The sequence below is a fragment of the Oryx dammah genome, unplaced genomic scaffold, assembly GCF_014754425.2.
Source record: "Oryx dammah isolate SB20612 unplaced genomic scaffold, SCBI_Odam_1.1 HiC_scaffold_23, whole genome shotgun sequence".
Classification (NCBI taxonomy): Eukaryota; Metazoa; Chordata; class Mammalia; order Artiodactyla; family Bovidae; genus Oryx; species Oryx dammah.
Genome location: NW_024070207.1, coordinates 15,504,035 through 15,531,009, shown reverse-complemented (window position 1 = coordinate 15,531,009; position 26,975 = coordinate 15,504,035). Strand labels below are relative to the sequence as shown.

The window sequence follows — 26,975 nt, the reverse complement described above, 5'->3', positions numbered from 1 at the left end:
TACATCCGTGATCCCTACCTGCATTTTCCTAAAATAGGAACAAAAAAGTAGACCTCTACTTATAACATATGCCTAGGAAATTTTTAAAAAAAAAAATCAGATGAATCTATACTTTATAAAAGCTCAAGGAAAACAAATATCCCCAAACCTATGTAAGCACTTGAAACTATGAAAGGATACATTTATAATTTTGGGATTGGGGATACTGTTTTAAGCTTGTCATGAACATCAGAAGTTAAAAAGTGTACCATGATTGACCAAATAAAGGACACAAAACATCCACATGGCCAAGTTCAGTTCAGTCGCTCAGTTGTGTCCAACTCTTTGTGACACCATGGACTTTCCACTTTAAATCAATAGTTCTACTTCAGCCCGACAGGCTTCCCTGACCATCATCAACTCCCAGCGCTTGCTCAAACTCATGTCCATCAAGCTGGTGATGCCATCCAACCATCTTATCCTCTGTCATCCCCTTCTCCTCCTGCCTTCAATCTTTCCCAGCATTAGGGTCTTTTACAATGAGTCAGTTCTTCGCATCAGGTGGCCAAAGTATTGGAGTTTCAGTTTTAGCACCAGTCCTTCCTGAATATTCAGGACTGATCTCCTTTAGAATAGACTGGTTGGATCTCCTTGCAGTCCAAGGGACTCTCAAGAGTCTTCTCCAACACCACAGTTCAAAAGCATCAGTTCTTCAGCGCTCAGCTTTCTTTATAGTCCAACTATCATATCTATACATGATTGCTGGAAAAACCATAGCTTTGACTTAGATGGACCTTTGTCGGCAAAGTAATGTCTCTGCTTTTGAATATGCTGCCTAGGTTGGTCATAGCTTTTCTTCCAAGGAGCAAGTGTCTTTTAATTTCATGGCTGCAGTCACCATCTGCAGTGATTTTGGAGCCCCAAAAAATAAAGTCTGACACTGTTTCCACTGTTTCCCCGTCTATTTCCCATGAAGTGATGGGACCAGATGCCATGATCTTTGTTTTCTGAATGTTGAGCTTTAAGCCAACTTTTTCACTCTCCTCTTTCACTTTCATCAAGAGGCTCTTTCGTTCTTCTGTGCTTTCTGCCATAGGGTGGTGTCATCTGCATATCTGAGGTTATTGATATTTCTCCCAGGAATCTTGATTGCAGCTTGTGTTTCATCCAGCACAGCATTTCACATGATGTATTCTGCATATATTCTGCATATATATTCTGCATATTCCAATACCAAAGAAAGACAATGCGAAAGAATGCTCAAACTACCCCACAATTGCACTCATCTCACACGCTAGTAAAGTAATGCTCAAAATTCTTCAAGCCAGGCTTCAGCAATACACGAACCGTGAACCTCCAGATGTTCAAGCTGGTTTTAGAAAAGGCAGAGGAACCAGAGATCAAATTGCCAACATCCTCTGAATCATTGAAAAAGCAAGAAAGTTCCTGAAAAACATCTATTTTTGCTTTATTGATTATACCAAAGCCTTTGACTGTGTTCAGTTCAGTTCAGTTCAGTCGCTCAGTCGTGTCCAACTCTTTGCCACCTCGTGAATCGCAGCATGCCAGGACTCCCTGTCCATTACCAACTCTCGGAGTTCACTCAGACTCACGTCCATCAAGTTGGTGATGTCATCCAGCCATCTCATTCTCCGTCGTCCCCTTCTTCTCCTGCCCCCAATCCTTCCCAGCAGCAGAGTCTTTTCCAATGAGTCAATTCTTTGCATGAGGTAGCCAAAGTACTGGAGTTTCAGCTTTAGCATCATTCCTTCCAAACAACACCCAAGGCTGATCTCTTTTAGAATGGACTGGTTGGATATTCTTGCAGTCCAAGGGATTCTCAAGAGTCTTCTCCAACAACACAGTTCAAAAGCATCAATTCTTTGGTGCTCAGTTTTCTTTATAGTCCAACTCTCATCATCCATACATGACTACTGGAAAAACCATAGCTTTGACTAGATGGACCTTTGTCAGCAAAGTAATGTCTCTGCTTCTTAATATGCTATCTAGGTTGGTCATAGCTTTTCTTCCAAGGAGCAAGTGTCTTTTAATTCCATGGCTGCAGTCACCATCTGCAGTGATTTTGGAGCCCAAAAAAATAAAGTCTGACACTGTTTCCACTGTTTCCTCATCTATTTGCCATGAAGCAATGGGACCAGATGCCATGATCTTCATTTTCTGAATGTTGAGCTTTAAGCCAACTTTTTCACTCTCTTCTTTCATTTTCATCAAGAGGCTCTTTCATTCTTCTGTGCTTTCTGCCATAAGGGTGGTGTCATCTGCATATCTGAGGTTATTGATATTTCTCCTGGCAATCTTGATTCCAGCTTGTGCTTCGTCCAGCCCAGCGTTTCTCACGGTGTACTCTGCATATGTTAAATAAGCAGGGTGACAATAGACAGCCTTGATGTACTCCTTTTCCTATTTGGAACCAGTCTGTTGTTCCCTGTCCAGTTCTAACTGTTGATTCCTGACCTGCATACAAGTTTCTCAAGAGGCATGTCAGGTGGTCTGATATTCCCATCTCTTTCAGAATTTTCCACAGTTTATTGTGATCTACACAGTCAAAGGCTTTGGCATAGTCAATAAAGCAGAAATAGATGTTTTTCTGGAATTCTCTTGCTTTTTGGATGATCTCACAGATGTTGGCAATTTGATCTCTGGTTCCTCTGCCTTTTCTAAAACCAGCTTGAACATCTGGAGGTTCACGGTTCACGTATTGCTGAAGCCTGGATTGGAGAATTTTGAGCGTTACTTTGCTAGCAGGTAAGATGAGTACAATTGTGGATCACAATAAACTGTGGAAAATTCTGAAAGAGATGGGAATACCAGACCATCTGACCTTCCTCCTGAGAAATCTGTATGCAAGTCAGGAAGCAACAGTTAGAACTGGACATGGGACAACAGACTGGTTCCAAATAGGAAAAGGAGTATGTCAAGGCTGTATGTTGTCACCCTGCTTATTTAACTTATATGCAGAGTACATCATGAGAAACGCTAGGCTGGAAGAAGCACAAGCTGGAATCAAGATTGCTGGGAGAAATATCAATAATCTCAGGTATACAGATGACACCACCCTTATGGCAGAAAGTGAAGAGGAACTAAAAAGCCTCTTGATGAAAGTGAAAGAGGAGAGTGAAAAACATGGCTTAAAACTCAACATTCAGAAAACTAAGATCATGGCATCTGGTCCCATCACCTCATGGAAAATAGACGGGGAAACAGTGGAAACAATGACAGACTTTAATTTTTTGGGCTCCAAAATCACTGCAGATGGTGACTGCAGCCATGAAATTAAAAGATGCTTACTCCTTGGAAGAAAACTTATGACCAACCTAGACAGCATATTAAAAAGCAGAGACATTACTTTGCCAACAAAGGTCCATCTGGTCAAGGCTATGGTTTTTCCAGTAGTCATGTATGGATGATGAGAGTTGGACTATAAAGAAAGCTGAGCACTGAAGAATTGATGCTTTTGAACTGTGGTGTTGGAGAAGACTCTTGAGCATCTCTTGGATTGCAAGGAGATCCAACCAGTCCATCCTAAAGGAAATCAGTCCTGAATATTCATTGGAAGGACTGATGCTGAAGCTGAAACTCCAATATTTTGGCCACCTGATGCGAAGAACTGACCCTGATTGTAAAAGACCCTGATGCTGGGAAAGATTGAAGGCAGGAGGAGAAGGGGATAACAGAGGATGAGATGGTTGGATCGTATCACCGACTCAACAGACATGAATTTGAGTAAAAATTTGGTAGTTGATGATGAACAGGGAGGCCTGGTGTGCTGTGGTCCATGGGGTCGCAAAGAGTCAGACACAATTGAGCGACTGAACTGAACTGAACTGAGGTTTGTCATAGCTTTTTCTTCCCAGGAGCAAGCATCTTTTTAATTTCATGGCTGCTCTCACCGTCCGCAATGATTTTGCAGCCCACAAAAATAAAGTCTGTCACTGTTTGCATTGTTTCCCCATCTATTTGCCACAAAATGATGGGACCAGATGCCATGATCTTAGTTTTTTGAATGTTAAGTTTTAAGCCATCTTTTTCACTCTCCTCTTTCACCTTCATCCAGAGGCTCTTTAGTTCCTCTTTGCTTAAGAATGTACACACAGCAATTATAGTAATTGCTACTATTGGTGAAGTGCCTGTAATTTTGGTATCATTATTGTTAGAATCATAAAGGGCTAGTTTTGAAAACCGCTTCTGCCACTGAATGGCCTTGGACAAGTGACTATCTCTTTAAGCTTCAGTTTCCTCATTTGTGAAATGGTCATGACAATAATACCTATCTCATAAGGCTATTGTGATGTCAAATGAGATAATAATGCATGTGAGGTGCTCAGCATAGCTGGGCACATGTAAGTGCTTAATGATGGTCAGCTATATTATTGCTGTGTGCCAGGAACAGTACAGCTGTATCTAACTCAGGCCTCACAATAACCTTGCCATGTCAGTACTATCATCTCTCTTTTACAGATGAGGTATCAGAGGCTCTGGTGGAGGATTAGTGACTTGCTGAAGGATCACACAACTAGCAACTGGCAAGTCTGCCAGTTCTCTGACTTTAGTGTCCAGACTCATTAGCTCACACAAAACCACCTTCTAGAGCTTTCTTTGGCTGCCGCCAGAGGGGCTCTGCAGTCTCATAAGCAGCATGAGGGAGAAATGAGGTTTGGGAGTATTCTCAGCCCACTGACAGAGAGAGAGCAGCAGTGGAGTGAAAGCCATTTAGGACAGCGAACAGAAGTCAAAAGAAAATATGATCAGTAAGCTATTTGGGAGCTTATATGGTGGGCTCATTTATATGCCATGATAAATGATATGAGTTCCCCTCCTACATGGTATAGTAGGAGGGGCACCAAACGTCCCTCTCTCTGATCTTCAAGTCAAACTTCTCCCATTCCTCACACACAAAATATGTCTGAAGAGCCAAGAGTAGTAAGCCATTCGAGTTATGGTATTGTTCCAGCTGCTTCCAGACAAAATATAACAACCCCAAGAGATAGAAGCTAATCATCTCCGTGGTGAGTTTATGAGTTAGACTTAACTTGAGAGTGGAGGGTGGGGCCTGAGGTGATGACTCTTGGGACAAGAAGTTTGGGTGGGATGGAAAGAGGGATTTGAGAGGATGGCAGGATAGGACCAGAGTCTGAAATTGGGGAGATTTTTAGGAAGCATAACAGTGTAGGGCCTCAGAAGATTGGGAGAAAGGGGCATATGGAGGAAGGAGGTCCCCATTATTAGTTTTATACTGGTCTCCCAGACATTTGTAAGCATATGTATGTATATTTTTATTTGTTAAGATGTTTATTTTTGGCTGCAAACCCTCTCCAGTATTCTTGCCTGAAGAATTCCATGGACAGAGGAGCCTGGCGGGCTACAGGGCATAGGGTTGCACAGAGTCAGACACAACTGAGCAACTAACACTTTCACTTTACACTTTCAGTTCTTGGTTGCGGTACATGGGCTTATTTTTAGTTGTGGCATGCAGGCTCAGTTGCCCTGTGGCATGTAAGAATCTTAGTTTCCTGATCAGGGATCAAACTCACATCCCCTGCATTAGAAGGTGGGTTCTTAACCACTGGACCACCAGGGAGGTCCCATATATGTGTATTTTGGCTGCATTTCTCATTCTAAGATGCAAGGGGATCCTTAACTGTCATGCAGTGATGATACATTTCCTATCCAAGGGAGGCTAAATTTTCTAGTTTCTCTCCCCTACTTCCTCCTTTTACTTTCAGTTGTTTAGAAGGTAAAATTTATCCAACAGCCCCTCCACCTCCCCCTAGCTAATTTCTCTTCTGGTCCCTTGTCTCAAGCTTGCAATTTCTCACTAGCAACATCAAGAGACAATGAATTTTTATCCCCGAGATTGGACTTGGACCACTGGGAATCCTGGGTGCCACCGATGGACAGATGAGCTTATTAGAGAAGTCCTTCCCAAAGGCTCCTTCAGAAACACCACGGAAGGGTTGGGGAAGAGAGAGTAGGCTGGCCACCTCAGCTAGCTTAGGGCTCCAAGGCGGACTGCAGCACCTGCAGTTGCTAAGTGTTGCAGACACTTCTTGCTGATATCCTGCCGTTGAGTAAGAGAACTGGAGTCAATAATGTTCAGGCCCATTTTTTCCCCCTTTATAGAAAGACCTCTCAAAAATACATTTGTGAATTGCTATCCTTGCTTTTCTTAAAGGCCCTCGATCTCCTTTCATAGTTAAAAAAAAGTCATCTCTATCTGTATCAATCAAATCTTAGGTTTTTGTGGAGCTGGACAAGTCCTGCTAAGATTTACACCTTAGAGCCCACCATAGCCTTTGTTAAACCATGTTTTTTTTTCCCCTCCCAATGCATTGTGTGGCTTGCAGGATCTTAGTTCCCCAACCAGGGACCAAACCCATGTCTTGGAAATCAAAGTGCTGAGTCCTAGTCACTAGACTGCCAGGGAATTCCCAACCAAGCGGGTTGAATGCAGATGTTTGGGGTGTCCAAGAAGGGAGGGAAAGAGAAAAACACATGAAATTGACTTAAAATAGGCTGAAATACAGTGTATTTGGTATCAAACCGTGTTCAAAAATGCTTCTGCTGGAATGCTTTCTCAGTTCTCTGCTTGGACATCTGAAATAGGGCAGCCTCCTCTGTTTCATCTTTGTTTCATTGCCACACATCCTATTCCCAGATTCTGCCTAAAGACTAGCCTAACCAGTTGTTTTCTTAGCTTTGAACTTCAGGTACAAGATAAGGAATGGGAGGGAAACAGGCCCACCCCTTCACTGTCCTCCACAAATATGACATGCCTGAAAGGAAGCTTTTTGATCTCTTCTAAGCCTCAGGTGACATCACTGACAAAACACTGCTTTTTAAAAGCCAATCCTCCTCCCCACCCCCCAACAGAAAGTGATGGTGAAAATATTATGCTTTCTCTATTTTCGTGCTTTCCAAACTGCTGGTACAATCTAACAGGAAGTTGTAAAAATCAATTAAGTAGGCTATGATCAGCACTTTAAAAATTAATAAAATGAAGTAGAAAATTCCAAAAGCACATCACAAAATAAAACGAGTTTTATTTTAGACACGTAAATTTTATTACTAGTTTGTTATATGTAGATGTATTTATATACTGGCTTGTGACATTTTACACCTCTATGGGTTACAGCAAAACTTTGAAAACCACTGATCTAGAGGGTGCATATACTTCAACCTCAGATGGAGTCTGTAGTCTAAGACCCTCCATCTGACACATTATTTCAACAATATTCTTTGGTTCTCTACTTTTTAGGGCTTCTTTAGGAAGCAAAATTGATGTATATAGCCCACTGGTAAGTCACCAAGAAATCTTTTGTATAGAAAGATGCATTTGACAAAGAAGGGCAAATATCTAATAGAATACAGCAGAGTTTGGTAGCAACTGTTTTGATGGGAGTATTTTTGTTATAGAGACAATTGTTAAATAAAAAAGCTAAATATGCCCTACCATCTCTCCCTAAATATATAAGGTTATGTTAAAGCACATCTATGCTTATTCTATTGTATATTAAATCAATAATTTAATATTAAATAATTAAATTATAACAAAAATCAGCAACTGAAGTCCCTTGCAATCAAATTTCCTGCATCAGTAATCTCAGGCAAGTCAATCCAGCAACATTTCAGAATAAAATGCCTTCTTGACTTTGACTACTTGCTCCTTTCCCAAACACTGCATTTATCCTTTAACCTCATCAAGAGTTATCTTTTTAGACACACTGTATGTTATTAACGGGCTTCCCTGGTGGCTCAGTGATAAAGAATCCACCTGCAAATACAGGAGATGGGGGTTCAATCCCTGGGTCGGGAAGATCTCCTGGAGAGGGAAATGGCAACCTACTCCAATATTCTTGCCTGGAAATTCCATGGACAGAGGAGGCTGGTGGGCTACAGTCCATGGAGTTGCAAAAGAGTTGGATATACCACTTAGCTAAACAACAAATACATTACTAGGAAATTTCCAGAAACTAGGAAAATGCTGATTCCTGTTCACCAAGGCACTTACGTGCTTAAATAAGGTCTGTGGTTCTTTCAGCGTCATGAGGTAGACGTGAAAAGCAAATAACTTGGTGATAGAGTTTGAGTCATGAGTCATTAACCTTTAAGCTTATAGTCTTTTACTTTAACTAATGCCTACAAATTTACACCTGAGTAGATTCCTAACCATTTTTATCTAGCAAATTCATTACTGTATTTCATCAATCTAAGACACATTGATTTTAAGACAGTATTTTATGTACCACTGAGAAGGAAAAAAAAGGCTGATTAAAGTATGCTTTAGCAAGAATTTATAATACATCAATTTCAGGGGTATTAAATTGTCAAAAATATGTGCCTCATTGAAGAGATGAAATACAGGGGTTGATTTCAAAGGTTGTTGCCTCTTCTCACTCCTCAAGTGTCTGTTGACATATTTTTAATGCAGAATTAAAGTTAATGGGACCATTTATTTCCCCTGAAAATGAACTGTCTTTTGGTTTCACTGCCTACTGAATTTTGGCTAGTTTTTTTTTAATATTTGGCTAGTTTTTCAAACTTAGAATTTCTAACATTTCACTAGAAACTTCACTGCTACTTCAAACAGGTTATCTCAGGAATGTATTTCGTAGGAAAAGAGGGAAGAACAAGGTAGGCTAGAGAAAAGATAAGGTCCTAGTTGTCAATCACTGTTTTCAATATCCTAACTTAAAATTCTTTTTTAAACCTTATAGTGTAAGAAGAAACAACTAACTGTTCTGGAGCCTTAAAAAAATCAAAAGACCTTAAACCAAGCTTGAGAAAACTTCTTAAAGGCAAATTTTATTTATTTTTTTAAGTTACAAAAATATGCACATGTCAAAAATACAGTCTAGTCCATATAAGAGTAGTTCCAGCCATTTAAAAGTTATACAGAGTTTGGAAACAGCGATTTATACACAAGTCTTAAAGCACTCAAGTAATGAACAGAATACATACAACCAGTCAATTCAGTTATTGCTAGTTATATGCCACTTTTACTTGAGACTGTTCTCCTTTAGGGAAAAGGCAATATTTGGGCAATCTGATTGTTGCTACTAAAGCTGTGGTTTTAAAAAGTCAATCCAAAATTAGAATAAACTCAGTTTGAGTAGAATATGTGTAAGCTTTAGTCAGTACTACAAGAAGGTGTGGTCTAAATTTCTGCTCCATCCCTCTCTCCTACTTAGTTCTATTTTATATCAGAAATGTGACATGTAGTTTGTGCCAAGAGTAAATGAATCGTTGATCTTCAAATTAAGTAACAAGAAACACTGAGTTGGAATGTGGAAACAAAGTTGGCACATCTAGTGTAACAACATGAGAATGATGAATTCAAGAATGGAAAAATGTTCAAATTTTAACCAAAAAACAAAGATTTCTTTCTCTTTAGATGCTGAGACACAGAATGAATCAACTGGTTTTTCTGAAGTTTATAGGCTATGAAGATCTGCTGTTCTCTATCTTTTCCAAAAAGAAAATGTGAGCTATATAACAGGAACATGTTTTATAACATATCTATTTGCTCAACGCCATATGGAAGAACACCATTATGAGAGTAAATAATTTTAGCTTTAAGTAGTAAAAAGATCATGCAGTTGACAGTGTAAACACAGGGAACAAATCACTCACTTTGGGGTTGGATAGTATGTAGCAGACTTTTGGTCTGAAGTTCACCTGGAAGACTTAGAAGTTAAGGGTCCCAAAGAGAGAGCCATGGCTTTGTTTCCAACTTTTCTGTCAGACCCTGCTGCAGGGTCAGGCTTATTGCTGACATTTTTCCCCAACAAGTTCTTAAATTGAAACATATACTGGTAATAATAAGTATGAGGTGAACTAGAAAAACATTTAAAAATAATTCTTAGAACAAAAGTGACAGTCATGACCTTTTGGTAAAGATACTTATTACCTTAATGACTTAAATTCTAAAATTAGGCTACATTTTTAGGAGGTAGAAAACAAATACCCAAAGCGTACCACTTGGCCATCCTTCCTTACTTGTGGCCAACCTCGGATCTATACATTTTTCACTCCTCATTCTCCCACTAAAGCTATTAGTCCTACTACCATTTATTATCTAAAGTTACAGACCTGGAGCTGCCAAGAAAAAGCTTTTAAGGAAGTCTTGCTTTTAAGTCACTGAGTGTATCCAACACTCGGGTATCAATTGAGAACATTTTATATCTCTCTCAAGTAGATTAACTCACTTCGTAAGAAAACATGCCAACATGAAAAAAATTACTTAATATAAAAAGACTATTGAACATCTCTACATGTGACTCTAGTATGTCAGAGTAGTTATGTAAACCTAACTAAACTAGTAATGTGTTCATTGAGTTGCTTTGAAAAAGCCTTATATATAAACTGCATTACCAGTGTTAAACGAAAAAGGTACATTTTATACTACAAAATTAACCTAAAATAATCTAATAACAACAACAATAAACACTCCACTTCCTCCCAGAAAGTTACATTGTGCTGATATCCCATAGATAGTAGTATAAAAAGATTTTATTTTTGCGATATGCTGGGCTCACAGTGAGTATGCTAATACAGCGATCATGGATATAATGTTACTGTAAGAAAGTCATTAGTGAAACATGTATAAGGCATGTAGAAAACTAGCATTAAAGCTCTTAAGGGCAATGATTCAAATTGGCAGCTGCTAGAAAAGGTGCTGCTAGGAATAAAAAAATATTAAAGAAATTTAGTTTCAGCACATACTAGTTTTTAATGCTTCCACAATGAAATGAATTAATAACTCACATAAATTTCTGTTGCTGGAACTAATGGACCAAAAAAGAATGGACTTCTGCCCCCTTTAAATAGTAGCCCAATCTTGAAAACGGAAGCAGTCACTTGCAATCTTCCACACGGTATTGTTAGCAGTAGTCTGAGCGGTCAGCAGGAAGTTCTGGTTGAAGTAGTGTTGCTTGTTGCCATCAAACTTCACAGTTCCACTGGTCACAACAAGAACTGTGGTCTGGGCCTGAGTAGCTTGCTCTGCACCCACACAAGAAAAGAGAAGAGGTTGGATTCTTTACACAGGCAGATTTGCAGGCTTAAACACATTGCTTATAACTTAAACACTAAAGAAAGTTTCATAAACTGTCTTTACTTTAAGCATAATCTTGAGCATGCCCACCCAGAGCCAGAAAACTCAATAACCATTTCAAAGATACTAACATTATTTTCAGTCCAGAAAGATTTTGGGTACTCTAAACTTTCAATATCTAGCTTTTTGGTTCCTGTGTTAGTATCTCCTTTTTTTTTTTTTTAACAGAACTTGGTCAAATTTTGTTTAAGTTGTCATTCTTTTCAAGAACTATAAAGGTAAAAAAATCACTCAGGAAACTACTGCTTAAGATGCTTAGGACCCCACCTAGAGGTTAATCTTATAAACTGCATCAATCTGCCTGAAATCAAAATCTGCCTTGACAAAAGCTACCCTTTCACGTAACAGAGTAAATTGCTGTGAAATTTTAATAGGTTGTAAGATAATAAAACACATTAATCAGAGATATGGTACATTTTTTTCTCTTGAGACATTTCAAGGTACATAAGGCAACTATTTATTTAGGGAAAACAGACAGTTGTTCCTCTCCATCAACAGAAATCATAGTAAGGCTCAATTTGCCACATGACTTTTAATAAGCTGCACAATCACTCAATCCACCAAAACCTACCACTGGCTCTCTGGAATTAGATGCATCTAAATGCAGATCAAAAGTTTGACTTGACAGCTGAATTTTTCATATTTAACTTGCTCAAAAAAGTAATTACTGCTACCACTGAAAGTTGCTAGCTGCTTTTGGTGTTAAAGTTCAGTGCCCACTAAAGGAAAACAAGTACCTCAAAAGACCATGATCTTACCATGAACTGGCTGGCAATCTAACATATTGACCTGGAATTCACTAGAAGGCAACATGTCAAAAAAATTGGCTAGGGCTTCCAGCCCTGTAACAACATTTCCATTCCATATTAAAGTGGCCTTTTCCAGATACAGCCTGGTTAGTGCCTAAAAAGAAAGAAAAAAGAAAAAAAGGGGAAAGATTTTTGCTTTGGGGCAAATTATCTTGTAGAAATGGATTGAAAGGTTACAGCGGGTGTTTAAACATTTTTACAGTTCTTTCTTCATCTCTGCTTCCCTTGCCCCCTCCCACAGAGGACAATGTGAACAAGGTATCTGCCTTATACAGTTGCCCTTAAATGGGTATTATCCTGTGCTATGCTGTGCTTAGTCGCTTAAATGGCTATTATCCTGTGCTATGCTGTGCCTAGTCACTCAGTCGTATCCAATTCTTTGCGACCTCATGGACTGTAACCCTCCAGGCTTCTCAGTTCCTGGGAATCTCCAAGCAAGAATACGGGAGTGGGTTGCCACGCCCTCCTCCAGGGGATCCGAACCCAGGTCTCCCACATTGCAGGCAGATTCTTTACCAGCTGAGCTACCAGGGAAGCCCTCTTAATATACTAGGCAGCTAGCTACTTTTTTTCATCTTTCACTTTAGCCACACTGAGAAATGGGTAGGCTTTTTTTTTTAAGTTTTGCTTTCTGTAATTAAAATGAATTAAATGATCACAGGTTTCAAAGCCCTTGCAGTCTGGAACCAGTTTGAATCTCTCTCCCTTTTCTAATTCTGTGAACAAAGTTGTCTGTCAGGCCCTACCTGTACCTTTCAATCGTAGTGTTTATATACATGTGAGCCCTTTAATGTTTGAACCATTTAATGTTGTATGTGTTAAGAAGAATTAGTTCCTTTTATCGCCATGGAAATAGCATATTCAGTCCAAAACAATCAGTAGTACTTGCTAAAGCAGAGTCTTTGATAAGTCAGGTAAGTTAAAACTCAAATAAGGCAGAATTCAACAGTTAACTCTTTAGTTCCTGGAGTCAGTCACAGGAATTTAGTGTGTCAAAGGGGACATTAGTTGCTTAGCTCTAAATTTTAAAACTTAAAGGGCCAACACATATCTGGACTCTGGAAATGAACTGTGTTGCTTTCTTTTTTTGCTACTTTGTTCTTGAAGGCACCAAGGCCCAACAAACATCCACTGTTACATCCTGTGCCAGGTCCCACATCATCAAGCATCAGTATCAAGAACTTCTTTTTAATCTTCTGCCTTAACAAAATAACTTTTAGAGATATTTATTTCTACAGCATAGACAAGAGTTCTCTACAACACAGTGTTATACTAATAAGAGACCTAGTGAAGATTCTAGGTCACATACAGAAATCCTTAAAAGATATGGCTCAGGAATACGTCACAATGAAAAAAGCTGATGAAGTGAGAACTTTCTCTGTGGAAGACTAAAAGTATCCAAGCCAGGCAGATTCTATTTGTGAGTGCCAGATACAGATGTGAGCTTTAACACAAAATTATCAATTAATGTATGTGAAATTAAAGGGGCAAATCAGGGAACATTCTCTGTAATGACAGACCCCCTTCGCTAGCACTAATACTATTTTAACTATATTGGTTAAATTATGTGATTAAGATAATGTAACGAATTTAAGTAAATATATGTTGGGTCCCATGTTAAGTGCAGTATTTAATTCCCATTTACCACCCTAAAAATAAAACAGGGTTGAGAGAGGTTAGCAACTTGCCCAAGGTCACAGAATTTGGCAAATACAAAACTGGGGTATGATTCCACAGTTCACACATCCATAATGCCATACCAACCCTTTCCCAAGCAATGTGTTTTTAGAGAACATAGCTATCACTTATGCAATTTGGATGAATGGCTGGCTCAAAAAAAAATAACAACTGATATTTAATAAAGAATAGTAGTCTGTAACACTCACCCGTCTTCTTTTGTCCATTGTCTCATAGTAAATATTGACAAATTCCTCAGCAGCTCTGCATGCCTGATCTACATAAGTTTTAAATTCCTACAAGAAAAATTTCATTAAAATGTAATTACCACCCTTCCAACCCCTCACAAACATATCACCAACAAAAGCTGATGGTTTATTTCAATCATTTTATAACTCCATACACAGTCTACATTCTTCCATATAAATTTGGACATTTTTAAGGTTAGGGCCTAAGTTTCCAACTTTCACTATTTTTAAGTACATTATGGTTAGGACATACTAACCATTCATTAGTGAATTTCAGTTTTTTCTTACTTTAAACATAAGTTTACAATCTTTGCATGGCAACTGGTGTTTTAGGCTTCCAGTATTTTAGAAAACATTTACCTCAATAAGAAACGATGGGTTCTGAACTGTAAAAAAAAAAAAAAAAGAGGCAGGGGGCGGTGCGGGCAGACACGAATTGCCATTGAATAAGTTAGCAAATTGTTGAGTTCCCTTTTCAAGCTGCTAAATTATTGATGTTATTCAAAAGTTGTTGAATGAGAAAAAAAACGAGTATGTTCTACGAACTTGTTTGAAAAATTAGGTACTCAGAAAACGTCCTTATATTATGTAAAAATTTACAGGAATTTGTAAAGGATTTTAGCATACGTGCTGCCAAAGCGAGCAATGTAAAGGATTTTAAAACGGAAGAAAAGAAATGCTGTTGCGGTTTTCTCCTGCGAGAAAATTACTTCTTCCCCAGCCATTTACCAGACCAAACTATTATTTGAATTAAGAACTAATTTCACTTCACTCTTAGGTAATTGAAAGTTGTTTAAATCGTGAAAGGATTACAAGCCATAAGCAACAGACCCCAACATTCCCAACTCTCTCTAGTTCCCGTCTTAGGGTCTTTTCCAGGATCGGAAAGCAACTGCACAGCCCTGGGAGGTGGGGGGGTCGGGGGTCGGGGAATAATGAGGGGCTTCAGAGAGCGGGCCCCGCCCCCGGCGCCTGGCGGGCCAAACCCTGATTCGCCGCTTGTCCACGTGACCAGCAACCAGCCCGCCCCAGAGCCCCTCCCCTCAGCCGCCTGAGCCCGGCACCCTGCGGCGGCTGGGGCACTCACCACAGGCATGGCCATCGGGGAGTCCGAATTGTCCTTTTTCTTCAGTGGCGACGTCACTACGTCCTGTTGTCCCTGGTTCCCTCGCCTGTGGGATGATCAAATACTTAGCAACACAGCGAAACCCGCCAAACGCACAGAATTCTCTGCCCGCCCATTCTCTCCCGGAAGTACCTCGGTCCGATGTTAAAATCACCCCGATGTACCAACCTTAAGTACAGTTCTCTTGAGTTCCGACCGTCCCGTCCCGTCCCGTCTGCCTTATGTACTCACTTGTTTGATATTTATTAACTTAGTTTAGAAAAAAAAAATCACTCCGCTTTTGTAACTGGATAATCTTAACAAAAGTATCTATTTCTCCAACACGTCCAAGGACAGCAAAAAAAGACCTATTTAAAGCGTCCAATGTGCGGGCTTCTTTGCTCCAGGAGGTGGGGAAAGGGCTAGCTGATGAAACCTACCAGATCTGTAAGCGAGTAGGAAAAGTGGGTAGAGCTTGGGGAAAAGCGTGCAACAATACTGGTAGAAAATGGCGTAAAGTTCTGGAACCTTCTCAAAGACTCAATCTTAACTGAATTTACCCGTGTCTCAGTAATACTCCTAAAATTATTCACTACTTTGATTCGGCACTATTCAGTGGAAAATAATATGCTTAGGGTCACAAAACTAATTGTAATTCAAGTTTAAGTAGTTTAACTACCACTGCAACCAGACTCCACTCGCCCAACGTACTTCAAAACCACTCAAAGTCCCCAACGATTTCTGGGCAGTCAAGTCAGTCAGATATTTTGATAGTCTTTTTACCACGAGTACCTGGTGTTTGGCTCCTCAGAAAAATAATTTCCTCCTTGGTTCTGTTCTTTGTCTCCCTGAGACCAGTCACTTCCGAATTTTCTCATACTTCAATCTGCTTTTTTCCTGTCTCCCTCCCTTTGGTCTAGCTCTAACTGAAGCAACGACTCTTCCGCGTACCCTATGACCTCTGCACCCCTCTTATTGACGTCACTTCCAGGGTGTCTTCCTGTTTAACACCTTTCTCCTCCTGCTGCTGCTGCTAAGTCACTTCAGTCGTGTCCGACTCTGTGCGACCCCTATAGACGGCAGCCCACCAGGCTCTCCCGTCCCTGGGATTCTCCAGGCAAGAACACTGGAGTGGGTTGCCATTTCCTTCTCCAATGCATTAAGTGAAAAGTGAAAGTGAAGTCGCTCCGTCGTGTCCAACTCTTTTCGACCCCAGGGACTGCAGCCTACCAGGCTCCTCCGCCCATGGGATTTTCCAGGCAAGAGTACTGGAGTGGGTTGCCATTGCCTTCTCCTCTCTCCTCCTACGTGGTCTCAATTGTTACTTGTATGCCAACGAATTTCAGTAACATGTGTCCAGCACTGCCCTCCAACTCGTCTCTGGGTTGCAATTCTATTTATTAAATATGAATACCAGTGTGCACTACAGGCTTCTCAGACTTGGTGAGTCCAGAATTTGAATGCGTTTTTTCCTCTGCACTTATAATCTTCTGTATGCTTTCTGTTATCCGTGCTTGAATTTTTGGAATGTTTCTATTTAATTTTTTTGGTGTCTTTCCCCTCCTCCCCCCATCATTGTAATTCATTCGTTCATTCAACAAATATTTATTGAATGCATATTATGGGACAGGCATTGTGCAAGGTTCTGGATATATAGTGATGAGCAAAACAGACATGATCTATACCCTCATGAAGCTCACAAAATAATTTTGAATAATGGACAATAAATGAAACAATGGATTACAGAGGAGTTCCAAGTAACTTGCCCAATTCTGCTCATTCTCCACCGCCCCCTCACCCCATTCTGCCTTTCTTTCTCTTTCCTTGACACAAACTTTGATCGCTCTATTCTCATTTTTTCCAAAATTCTTCTAGTTTTTGAAGACCTATCTTAGTCTAGCCTCAATTTCCCCTTCCAGACTTCTCTCCTATTATTTACCAACACTGGCAAAGTTAACTACTGTTTACCAAAAATGACTCATGTTTACCGATTTATAGGTGATTGTCTGGCATACAGTCCCTGATTCAGAAATATTTTCCTACCCATGACAGAGGAGATTATGCAGCCAGCCCCCTATTTGAATGTATGAAGTTGGGACTGATTAGATAAATTTTGGTGTGTTGAGAGGTATCAGTACAATTCAGGAGATGGTTAAGGGGCCTGGAATAGCAGACTGTAGGAGCAATAAACTGGGTTGTAGGGCTGCTTACGGCTATTCAGTTCAGCCATTTCTCTTGGTCAAGTGTAGACAAATGGAACCCAAGCTCTTTGGACTTATTACCATTCCTATCTGAACCTTCCCCTTGGTCTTGATTCAAGAAGGACTAGTCGAGGTCACTCAAGGAAGTGATCTGAGCAGTCAGTCTCTTCGCCAGTCTCTAACTGGTGACCAGCATTCACTAAGTTTCCTGCTCTACCCACTAAGTTAGCCAGGCACATGTGGCCTGTTCACATTAAATAGTGCTTTTGAAAAAGAACTTTTTTGAGATACAATTCATATCACCCATTTAAGGTGTAGAATTCGGTGGATTTTAGTATGTTCAGAGTTGTGAAAGCATCATCATGAAATTTTACAACTTTTTGAATGTCCTGAAAAGAAATCCCTTTCCCATTAGCAGTCAATTCCCATTCCTCTTTCACCCCAGCTCCTGGCACCAGTAATGCACTTTTTACTTACATAGTTTGCCATTCTGGATATTTCATTTAAATGGAATCATACAATATGTGGTTCTTTGTGTTTCAGCACAATGTTATCAAAGTTCATCCATGTTGTAGCATGTATCAGTACTCTTTTCCTTTTAACTGTAGAATAATATTCCAACTGTATGAATATAACATTTTGTTTATTCATTAATCCATTGATGGGCATTTGGGTGGTTTCCATTTTAGGATATAGTGAATAATTCTTCCATAAAAGTTTGTGTACAAGTTTTTGTGTGGACGCTTTCAATTCTCTTGAGTAGATATCTGGGAGTGGAATTTCTGGGTCATATTATAATTTATGGGCTTCCCAGGTGGCTCAGTGGTAAAGAAACCAATTGCAATGCAGGAGCTGCAGGAGATGTGGGTTCCATCCCAGGGTTGGGAAGATCCCCTGGAGGAGGGCACAGCAACCAACTCCAGTATTCTTGCCTGGAGAAGCCCATGGACAGAGGAGCTTGGTAGGCTGCAGTCCATGGGGGTCGCAAGAGTTGGATGTGACTTAGCAACTAAACCACCACCAGGGGCCTATTGGGCAGGTTGCCTAACTAGTAGTGATCAGATGATTCTTGATTGGTTTACTATTTTATTTTGGGGAGAGCCCAAACTGTAATTAAGCCTTGGTTTGGTGACATTGAGGCTTAGCATAAACCATTCCATTTTGGTCCTGTTTTATTTTTAAACATATCTTTAACATTTTATGGAACTGCTGGATTGTTTTCAACAGTGGCTGAATCATTTTACAATCCCACCAGCAATGCATGAGGGTTCCAATTTTCTACATCCTCACCAACGCTTGTTATTGTCTATCTTGAAAAAAATTGTTTATTAAATTAATTTATTTTAATTGGAGGCTAATTACTTTATAATATTGTGGTGGATTTTGCTATACATAGATATGAATCAGCCATGGGTGTACATGTGTCCCCCATCCTGAACCCCCCTCCCACCTCCCTCTTCACCCCATCCCTCTGGGTTGTCCCAGAGCACCAGCTTTGAGTGTCCTGCTTCATGCATTGAACTTGCATTGGTCATCTGTTTTACATATGGTAATATACATGTTTCAATGCTATTCTCTCAAATCATCCCACCCTTGCCTTCTCCCACAGAGTTCAAAAGTCTGTTCTTTAGATCTGTGTCTCTTGCTGTCTTGCATATAGGGTTGTTGTTACTGTCTTTCTAAATTCCATATTATATGCATTAATATACTGTATTGCTGTTTCTCTTTCTGACTTACTTCACTCTGTATAATAGGTTCCAGTTTCATCCACCTCATTAAAACAGACTCAAATGCATTCTTTTTTTTATAGCTGAGTAATATTCCATAGTGTATATGTACCACAACCTCCTTATCCATTTGTCTGCCATTGGACATCTAAGTTGCTTCCAAGTCCTAGCTATTGTAAACAGTCTTGCAGTGAACTTTGGGGTACATGTGCCTCTTTCAATTCCGGTTTCCTTGGTGTGTATGCCCAGCAGTGGGATTGCTGGGTTGTATGGCAGTTCTATTTCCAGTTTTTTAAGGAATCTCCACTGTTCTCCATAGTAACTGTACTAGTTTGCATTCCCACCAACAGTGTAAGAGGGTTCCCTTTTCTCTGCACCCTCTCAGGCATTATTGTTTATAGACTTTTGAATGACAGCCATTCTGACCAGCGTGAGATGGTACCTCATTGTGGTTTTGATTTGCATTTCTCTGATATGCATGTCTTCTTTGGAGAAACGTCTATTTAGTTCTTTGGCCCATTTTTTGATTGGGTCATTTATTTTTTTGGAATTGAGCTGCATGAGCTGCTTGTATATTTTGGAGATGAATTCTTTGTCAGTTGTCTTGTTTGCTATTATTTTCTCCCATTCTGAAGGCTGCCTTTTCATCCTGCTTACAGTTTCCTTTGTTGTGCAGAAGCTTTTAATTAGGTCCCATTTGTTTATTTTTGTTTTTATTTCCATTACTCTGGGAGGTGGGTCATAGAGGGTCTTGCTGTGATTTATGTCAGAGAGTGTTCTATGTTTTCCTCTAAGAGTTTTATAGTTTCTGGTCTTACACTTAGATCTTTAATCCATTTTGAATTTATTTTTGTGTATGGTGTTAGAAAGTGTTCTAATTTCATTCTTTTTCAGCTGGTTGTATTGTCTATCTTTTTAATTATAGCCATCCTAGTGAGTTCAAAGTAATATCTCACTGAGGCTTTGATTTGCATCTCCCTGCTACCTAATGATGTTGAGCATCTTTTCATGAGCTTATTGGTCATTTGTAGATCTTCTTTAGTGGAGGACAGAGGAGCCTGGTGTGCTGCAGTCCATGGGGCCGCAAAAAGTCAGACATGACTTAGCAACTGAAAAACAACAATCTGCTTTCAAATCTGTACATTCAGATCCTTTGTCTATTTTTAAAATTAGGTTATCTGCCTTTTTATCATTGTTGTAAATATTCTTCATATATTCTAGAAACAAGTCCTTGATCATATATACAATTGGTAAGTTATTTTTTCTCATTCTGTGGATTGTCTTTTCACTACTGTGGAGCTGTAGAGAGGGGAGTGGGATTAGGTGAGTAGGGAAAGTTATAACACTACAAACCCTGATGTGTTTATCAGTGTTTGGCGGTTCCTTTTGAACAAGTAAGTACTCCTTAGAATTTGCAAGTGTTTGCTTAATTTCTAGAGTTCTGAAAAAGTTAATTTTGACAATTTTGCTAGTGTTTTTATTGCTTTTATTGAAGGGTGGACTTACAGAGGTCCTCACACTGTCATTCCAAAAACCCTGCCTGTATAGCTCTTGTGTAATCTTCTGAAAGGCATTATTGTAGTCTGCCTTTTGTTATTCTGTATTTACATTCTTTATTAGATTTGAAGTTCCTGTGGCTAACCATATGTGTTTTTGATACGTTAAACACCCACTCATACCACTGGTATTGAGTAAAAACCTTACATGGAGTAGTAGGTAGTTAAAAGTGAATGTCCAAATGAAATTTCATCCTCCTTTAGCCTCATTCTGAATCCATTCTGAAAGAAGTGAGAATGTGACCTAATTTTTTATAAATGGAACTTTTTCTTCCTACCATGATAAAAATGAGAGAATAATCTATTTTCACCTCATTACTTTTCAACTGCCTCCTCTATGGGGTATTCACAAGTCTTATCTTCAGGAGAGAACAATTCTTTCAACTCTGCTGCAAACTTCTTTTCCTTCAAGTAATTATTTTCAGAAGCAAAATGTACAATAAGGCTTTTGTATTGGCTGAGCGCTCAGGTTTCGGGAAATCCGACTAACATTCTGGCTCAACCAGTCTAAAATTTTCTTAGAAAAATGTGAATTATCATTGTCAAGACATCATAATGTAAGGTTCAGACAGGGGCATACTGTTAATTAGCAGGATGAGAAACTAAGATCTGCAAATTTTCTTATCTTACTTGGCTCTATCTTAGAAGTCGTCTTCATAATAAACATCTGTACTTTTTCTTACCTTCTGTCTCCCATCTATTTCCAACTTCTTTTCTGCTTCCATGTATTCAACAGAAATAAACAAAACAAAAAGTTGTCTCCACCTCTCAAAAAAAGGAAAGAAAAAAAATGCTGCTAGGGTCTTAACGTAGTCACTCAATTTTTTTCTATTCTTTTTACCATTAAATATATGTTTTCTTGATATTAACATAGATCTACAACCTTTTTTGTTATTATTTTGCTGACAAAACATTTTCTCGTCATTTTCTTTTCAATCTTTTGAGTTGCTATGTTGAGGAGTGTCCTTTGTAGATTTCATATAGCTTGATTTTTCTGGGCTTGACAGTCTGTCTTTTAAAAATACTATATTATGTTCCTACAGTAATGTTCATAAAGTTTGTGTACTACATCATGGATTTTTACAAAAGTATACAGCCGTATAGCTAATCACTGACTACATTAAAATAATATTTTCAGTGCCCAGAAAGCTCCATTTTGTCCTCTCTCAGTCAATGATCCCCAAAGAAAACCAGTATAATGACTTTGATGATTATAGATCACTTTTTTTTCATATAAATGGATTTATATAGCATGTACTCTTTAACACTGGCTTCTTTCACTCAGCATTAGTATGAGAGTATCCAAGTTCTTGCATTTTAGCAATAGTTCAGTCTTTATAACAGCTTCAAAAGGGAGATAACAAAAGGGAGAGTGGAGAAGAAAACTGATTTGAGGGGGAAAGAGTTCAATATTTCATTATTAAATTGTATTCTGGCTTTAAAAAAAAGTCCTTGATTTAGAGAAGTTTCTTTCCATTCCTTGTGTGGTGTGTATGTTTTTTATTCCTTAAAATTATATACAGGTTGAATTTTATCTAATGCCTGTTCTGCAAGTACTGGCAGCCTTCACCTTTATTCAGCTAATATAATAAATTGAATTGGTTGACTTTTAAATATTTAACCAAGATTCGTTATTGAGATAAACCTCACTTGTCATGAATCATTTCATACATTGCTAGATTTATTTTCTTAAATTTTGTTTAGGAGTTTTGAATCTATCTTCATGACAGATACTGACTTGCATTCTTCCTTTTTTGTTTTTTCCTTATTAAGCTTTGGTATCAGTGTTCTGCTGGCCTCATTAAATACAGCTACTTTGGATTTCTCTTTTGGTGTTTGCATTGTATATATTCTCACCTTTTTTACTGTTAACTTTTCTATACCTATTATTTAATCTGAATCTCTTTTAAGCAGCACTTATTTGCATTGTTTTCTGTAAAAGAAAAAGCAATCTGATAAATCTATTTTAATTGAAGTGTTTAATCCATTACACTTAAAATAATTATTGAATATGGTTGGGCTTATAGCTACCATCGTGCTACTTGTTTTTTACTTGGCCTATCTATTTTTAGTTTTCCTTTCTTGCCTTTTTATTATTCACATATTTTTATTACCCTATTTTATACTGTATTGCTTTTTTTTGCTTTTCAAAACATGCTGTTTATTTTAAAAGCAACTTGTTGAATTTTGTCTATTAATATATGTCTTCTGTTAACATTTTTTTGCTCAAGATTATGTGTGTTGACGACTCTTATAGCTTCTGGGAATTCATTTCAGTAGCGAGCCTGACAACCAGTGGTAACATACTGTATTACACAATTTCTTTAAATTCCTTTCAGGCAACCTCTTTTCAACCATGATGTTTTGTTCCAGAGCCCACGCAAGAACAATTTTTTTTCAAAGTAAAAGTTGTTTTCTCCAGGTCTTTCCATTAGGAAGTCGTGATTTCCCTGTGAATGGATGGAACTTACAGCCTAATTGTTCAATTCAAAATTCAAAAGCCACAAAATTTGGCCTAAAGTAAACAAAGCACATTTATTCTCTTGTTCCTAATTGCTTGAAATTTTATCCAGGTTTTCTAAAAGTTGATTGAGTCTTGCCAACATTTTCTATGAACCATACTTGGATTTGGAGTTTATAGAAACACCCAAACCTCTAGAAACAAACCCTGCATCAAGAAAGTTTCATTTGGTTTCAAGTTTCAGTGTAAAAATCTAATATAACCTTATTTAAAAAGCACTAAGCAATACTAGATGGAGTGAATCTCTGTTTCCAGCAAAATGCCATGCTTATGTATCACTGAATTCTGGTACTAATTTATGTCTGTAAGTCTTGAATGAAGTCCTCTCTATGTTTTGAAGTAAATGCAACTATGCACATTTTATTTATTTATTTTTAAAATTCATTTATTTTTAATTGAAGGATAATTGCTTTACAGAATTTTGTTGTTTCCTGTCAAACATCAACATGAATCAGCCATGAGTATACATATAATCCCCTCCCTTTTGAACCTCCCTCCCCATCCCACCCCTATAGGTTGATACAGAGCCCCTGTTTGAGTTTCCTGAGACATACAGAAAATTCCTGTTGGCTATCTGTTTTACATATGGAAATGTAAGTTTCCATGTTACTCTCTCCATACATCTCACCCTCTCCTCCCCTCTCCCCATGTCTATAAGTCTGTCCTCTATGTCTGTTTCTCCACTGCTGCCCTGCAAATAAATTCTTCTGTACCATTTTTCTAGATTCCGTATATATGCGTTAGTATACGATATTTATCTTTCTTTTTCTGACTTACTTCACTCTGTATAATAGGCTCTAGGTTCATCCACCTCATTAGAACTGACTCAAATGCGTTCCTTTTTATGTCTGAGTAATATTACATTGTGTATATATACCACAACTTTACCCATTCATCTGTCAATGGACATCTAGGTTGATTCCATGTTCTAGCTATGTAAGTTGTGCTGTAGTGGGATACATGTGTCTTTTTCAATTTTGGTTTTCTCAGGGTATATGCCTAGGAGTGGGATTGATGGATCATATGGTGGTTTTATTCCTAGTTTTTTAAAAACTAATTTATTTATTTTAATTGGAGGCTAATTACAATACTGTAGTGGTTTTTGCCATACATTGACATGAATCAGCCATGGGTGCACATGTTTCCCATCAGAACCCCCCTCCCACCTCCCTCCCCATCCCATCCCCCAGGGTCATCCCAGTGCACCAGCCCTGAGCACCCTGTCTCATGCATCAAACCTGGACCAGCGATCCGCTTCACATATGCTAATATACATGTTTCAGTGCTAGTCTCTCAAATCATCCCACCCTCGCCTTCTCCCACAGAGTCCAAAAGACTGTTCTTTACATCTGTGTCTCTTTTGCTTTCTTGCATATAGGGTCATCATTACCATCTTTGTAAATTCCATATATATGCATTGATATACTGTATTGCTGTTTTTCTTTCTGACTTACTTCACTCTGTATAATAGGCTCCAGTTTCATCCACCTCATTAGAACTGATTCAAATGCATTTTTTTAATGGCTGAGTAATATTTCATTGTGTATATGTACCACAGCTTTCTTATCCATTCATCTGCCGATGGGCATCTAGGTTGCTTCCATGTCCTGGCTATTATAAACAGTGCTGCAATGAACATTGGGGTATACGTGTCTCTTTCAGTTCTGGTTTCCTTGGTGTGTATGCCCAGCAGTGGGATTTCTGGGTTGTAGAGCAGTTCTATTTCCAGTTTTTTTTTAAGGACTCTCCACACTGTTCTCCATAGTGGCTGTACTAGTTTGCATTCCCTCCAACAGTGTAAGAGGGTTCCTTTTTCTCTACACCCTCTCCAGCATTTATTGTTTGTAGACTTCTTGATAGCAGCCATTCTGACTGGCATGAGATGGTACTTCATTGTGGTTTTGATTTGCATTTCTCTGATAATGAGTGATGTTGAGCATCTTTTCATGTGTTTGTTAACCATCTGTATGTCTTCTTTGGAGAAATGTCTGTTTAGTTCTTTGGCCCATTTTTTGTTTGGGTTGTTTATTTTTTTGGAATTGAGCTGCATGAGCTGCTTGTATAATTTGAGATTAATCCTTTGTCAGTTGCTTCATTTGCTATTATATTATCTCATTCTGAAGGCTGTCTTTTCACCTTGCTTATAGTTTCCTTCATTGTGCAAAAGCTTTTAAGTTTAATTAGGTCCCATTTGTTTATTGTTTGCTTTTATTTCCATTACTCTGGGAGGTGGGCCATAGAGGATCCCGCTGTGATTTATGTCAGAGAGTGTTTTGCCTATGCTTTCCTCTAGGAGTTTTATAGTTTCTGGTCTTACATTTAGATCTTTAATCCATTTTGAGTTTATTTTTGTGTATGGTGTTAGAAAGTGTTCTAGTTTCATTCTTTTACAAGTGGTTGACCAGTTTTCCCAGCACCACTTGTTAAAGAGATTGTCTTTTCTCCATTGTATATTCTTGCCTCCTTTGTCCAAGATAAGGTGTCCATCAGTTCAGTTCAGTTCAGTTGCTCAGTTGTGTCCGACTCTTTGTGACCCCATGAATTGCAGCATGCCAGGCCGCCCTGTCCATCACCAACTCCCCCAACTCCCGGAGTTGAATGAGCCTACCAAAGGACCTGATGTTCCTTCTATTCCTGCTTCCTGGAGCGAAGTCAGACACGACTGAGCCACTGAACTAAACTGAACTGAAGGGAAAAAACAACATGTAGGAAGTAAGTCCTGGCTCCCTGATACTTTGAAAAAGGATTTTGGTTTTTGGAATTTTACCTGATTTTTTAAGTTACTCTCAGCAACAACATTGGTCTGCTACAAGTTATTCCATCCGGAATCAGAAGTCCCTTGGTACAATATTTTCATAAGTACTGGGCCTGGAATTTTCTTGTGTATTTCTCTAATTTATGTGGCCCATAACTGAATTGGAAACCAGATGTTTGCAATTCCTTAAATACATAATATTTAATGATGATGGTGCCAGTGTGACAATGTGTGTATCAGTCAGATTTTAGTGTAGGAAAGAGAAGCCACTCTAAGAAGTTTAAGCAGGAATGGATGTCTTTGCCTCTTTATTACAAAAATGGAATTATGTAACCTGTTTTATTAAATACAGCATATATCATGACATATATACACAGCATTTTTTTTAGTTTGATCTAAAATATCTCATAGTGTAGATGTACTGTAATGAATTTAGCCATCCTTCTATTTATGGAAATTCAGGTAGTCTCCAGGGTTTTTTTTTTTCCTTGCCACTGAAAATAACACTGCAATAAATGTCTTTGTGGCAGTGAATCTGGATGCTCTTATTTTTATACAATAGAATTTTCTAAGTAAGACTGCTGGGTCAAAGGGTATACGTATTTTAAAGATGTAATAGATACAGTTAGACTGCACTCTAGAAAGTTTATAACAATTTACAGGAATGGATTTAAAACAGAGAAATGAATACTTACAAAATTGCCAGAAGGTCTAAAGGAGGAGAGTGGAGTCTAGATTTAAAAGAATAGTTCTAAAAAATACTGAACTGAAACCTCAAGGGACCTCTTCCTTTTGCTGTCACCCCTAGAGCCCTGCCAGAATCAAGGGCCTGCCATTGTCACCTCGGTATCTGGTACAGCTCTCTCTGAGTACCCAGGGGGATAGACGAAGAGCATCAATAACTGCGATCCAGTGATCAAAAATCACATTGAGAAACTGCTCTTGCTGCCTTTGCTGGGGGTACCTCCTCTGTTCCTCTTGATACCCAGGAAGCTGGAGAAGAAACACTGCAGAAAATCCTCATATTTATAAGCAGGACTACAATTTCTAGCTTGTCAACCCATTTCCAGGCACTTCCCTGGTAGTTTGGTGGTAAAGATTCCACCTGCCAGTGCAGGAGACATAAGAGATATGGGCTTGATCCCTGGGTCAGGAAGATCCCTGGAGAAGGAAATGGCAACCTGCTCCAGTATTTTTGCCTGGGAAATCCCACAGACAGAGGAGCCTGGCAGGCCACAGTCCATAGGGTTACAAAAGAGTTAG

General features: G+C 38.8%; 1 protein-coding gene across 1 annotated transcript; it reads right to left on the bottom strand.

Moving 5' to 3' along the window:
* Nucleotides 1-8,783: 8,783 nt before the first annotated feature.
* Nucleotides 8,784-15,116, bottom strand: NXT2 (nuclear transport factor 2 like export factor 2). Its single transcript, XM_040265063.1, has 4 exons — nucleotides 14,935-15,116; nucleotides 13,809-13,895; nucleotides 11,872-12,016; nucleotides 8,784-11,001 (listed from the first exon to the last, which is right to left on the bottom strand). Exons 1-4 carry the CDS (start codon nucleotides 14,947-14,949, stop codon nucleotides 10,820-10,822), a joined length of 429 nt encoding a protein of 142 aa, XP_040120997.1. The 5' UTR covers nucleotides 14,950-15,116; the 3' UTR covers nucleotides 8,784-10,819.
* Nucleotides 15,117-26,975: the final 11,859 nt, after the last annotated feature.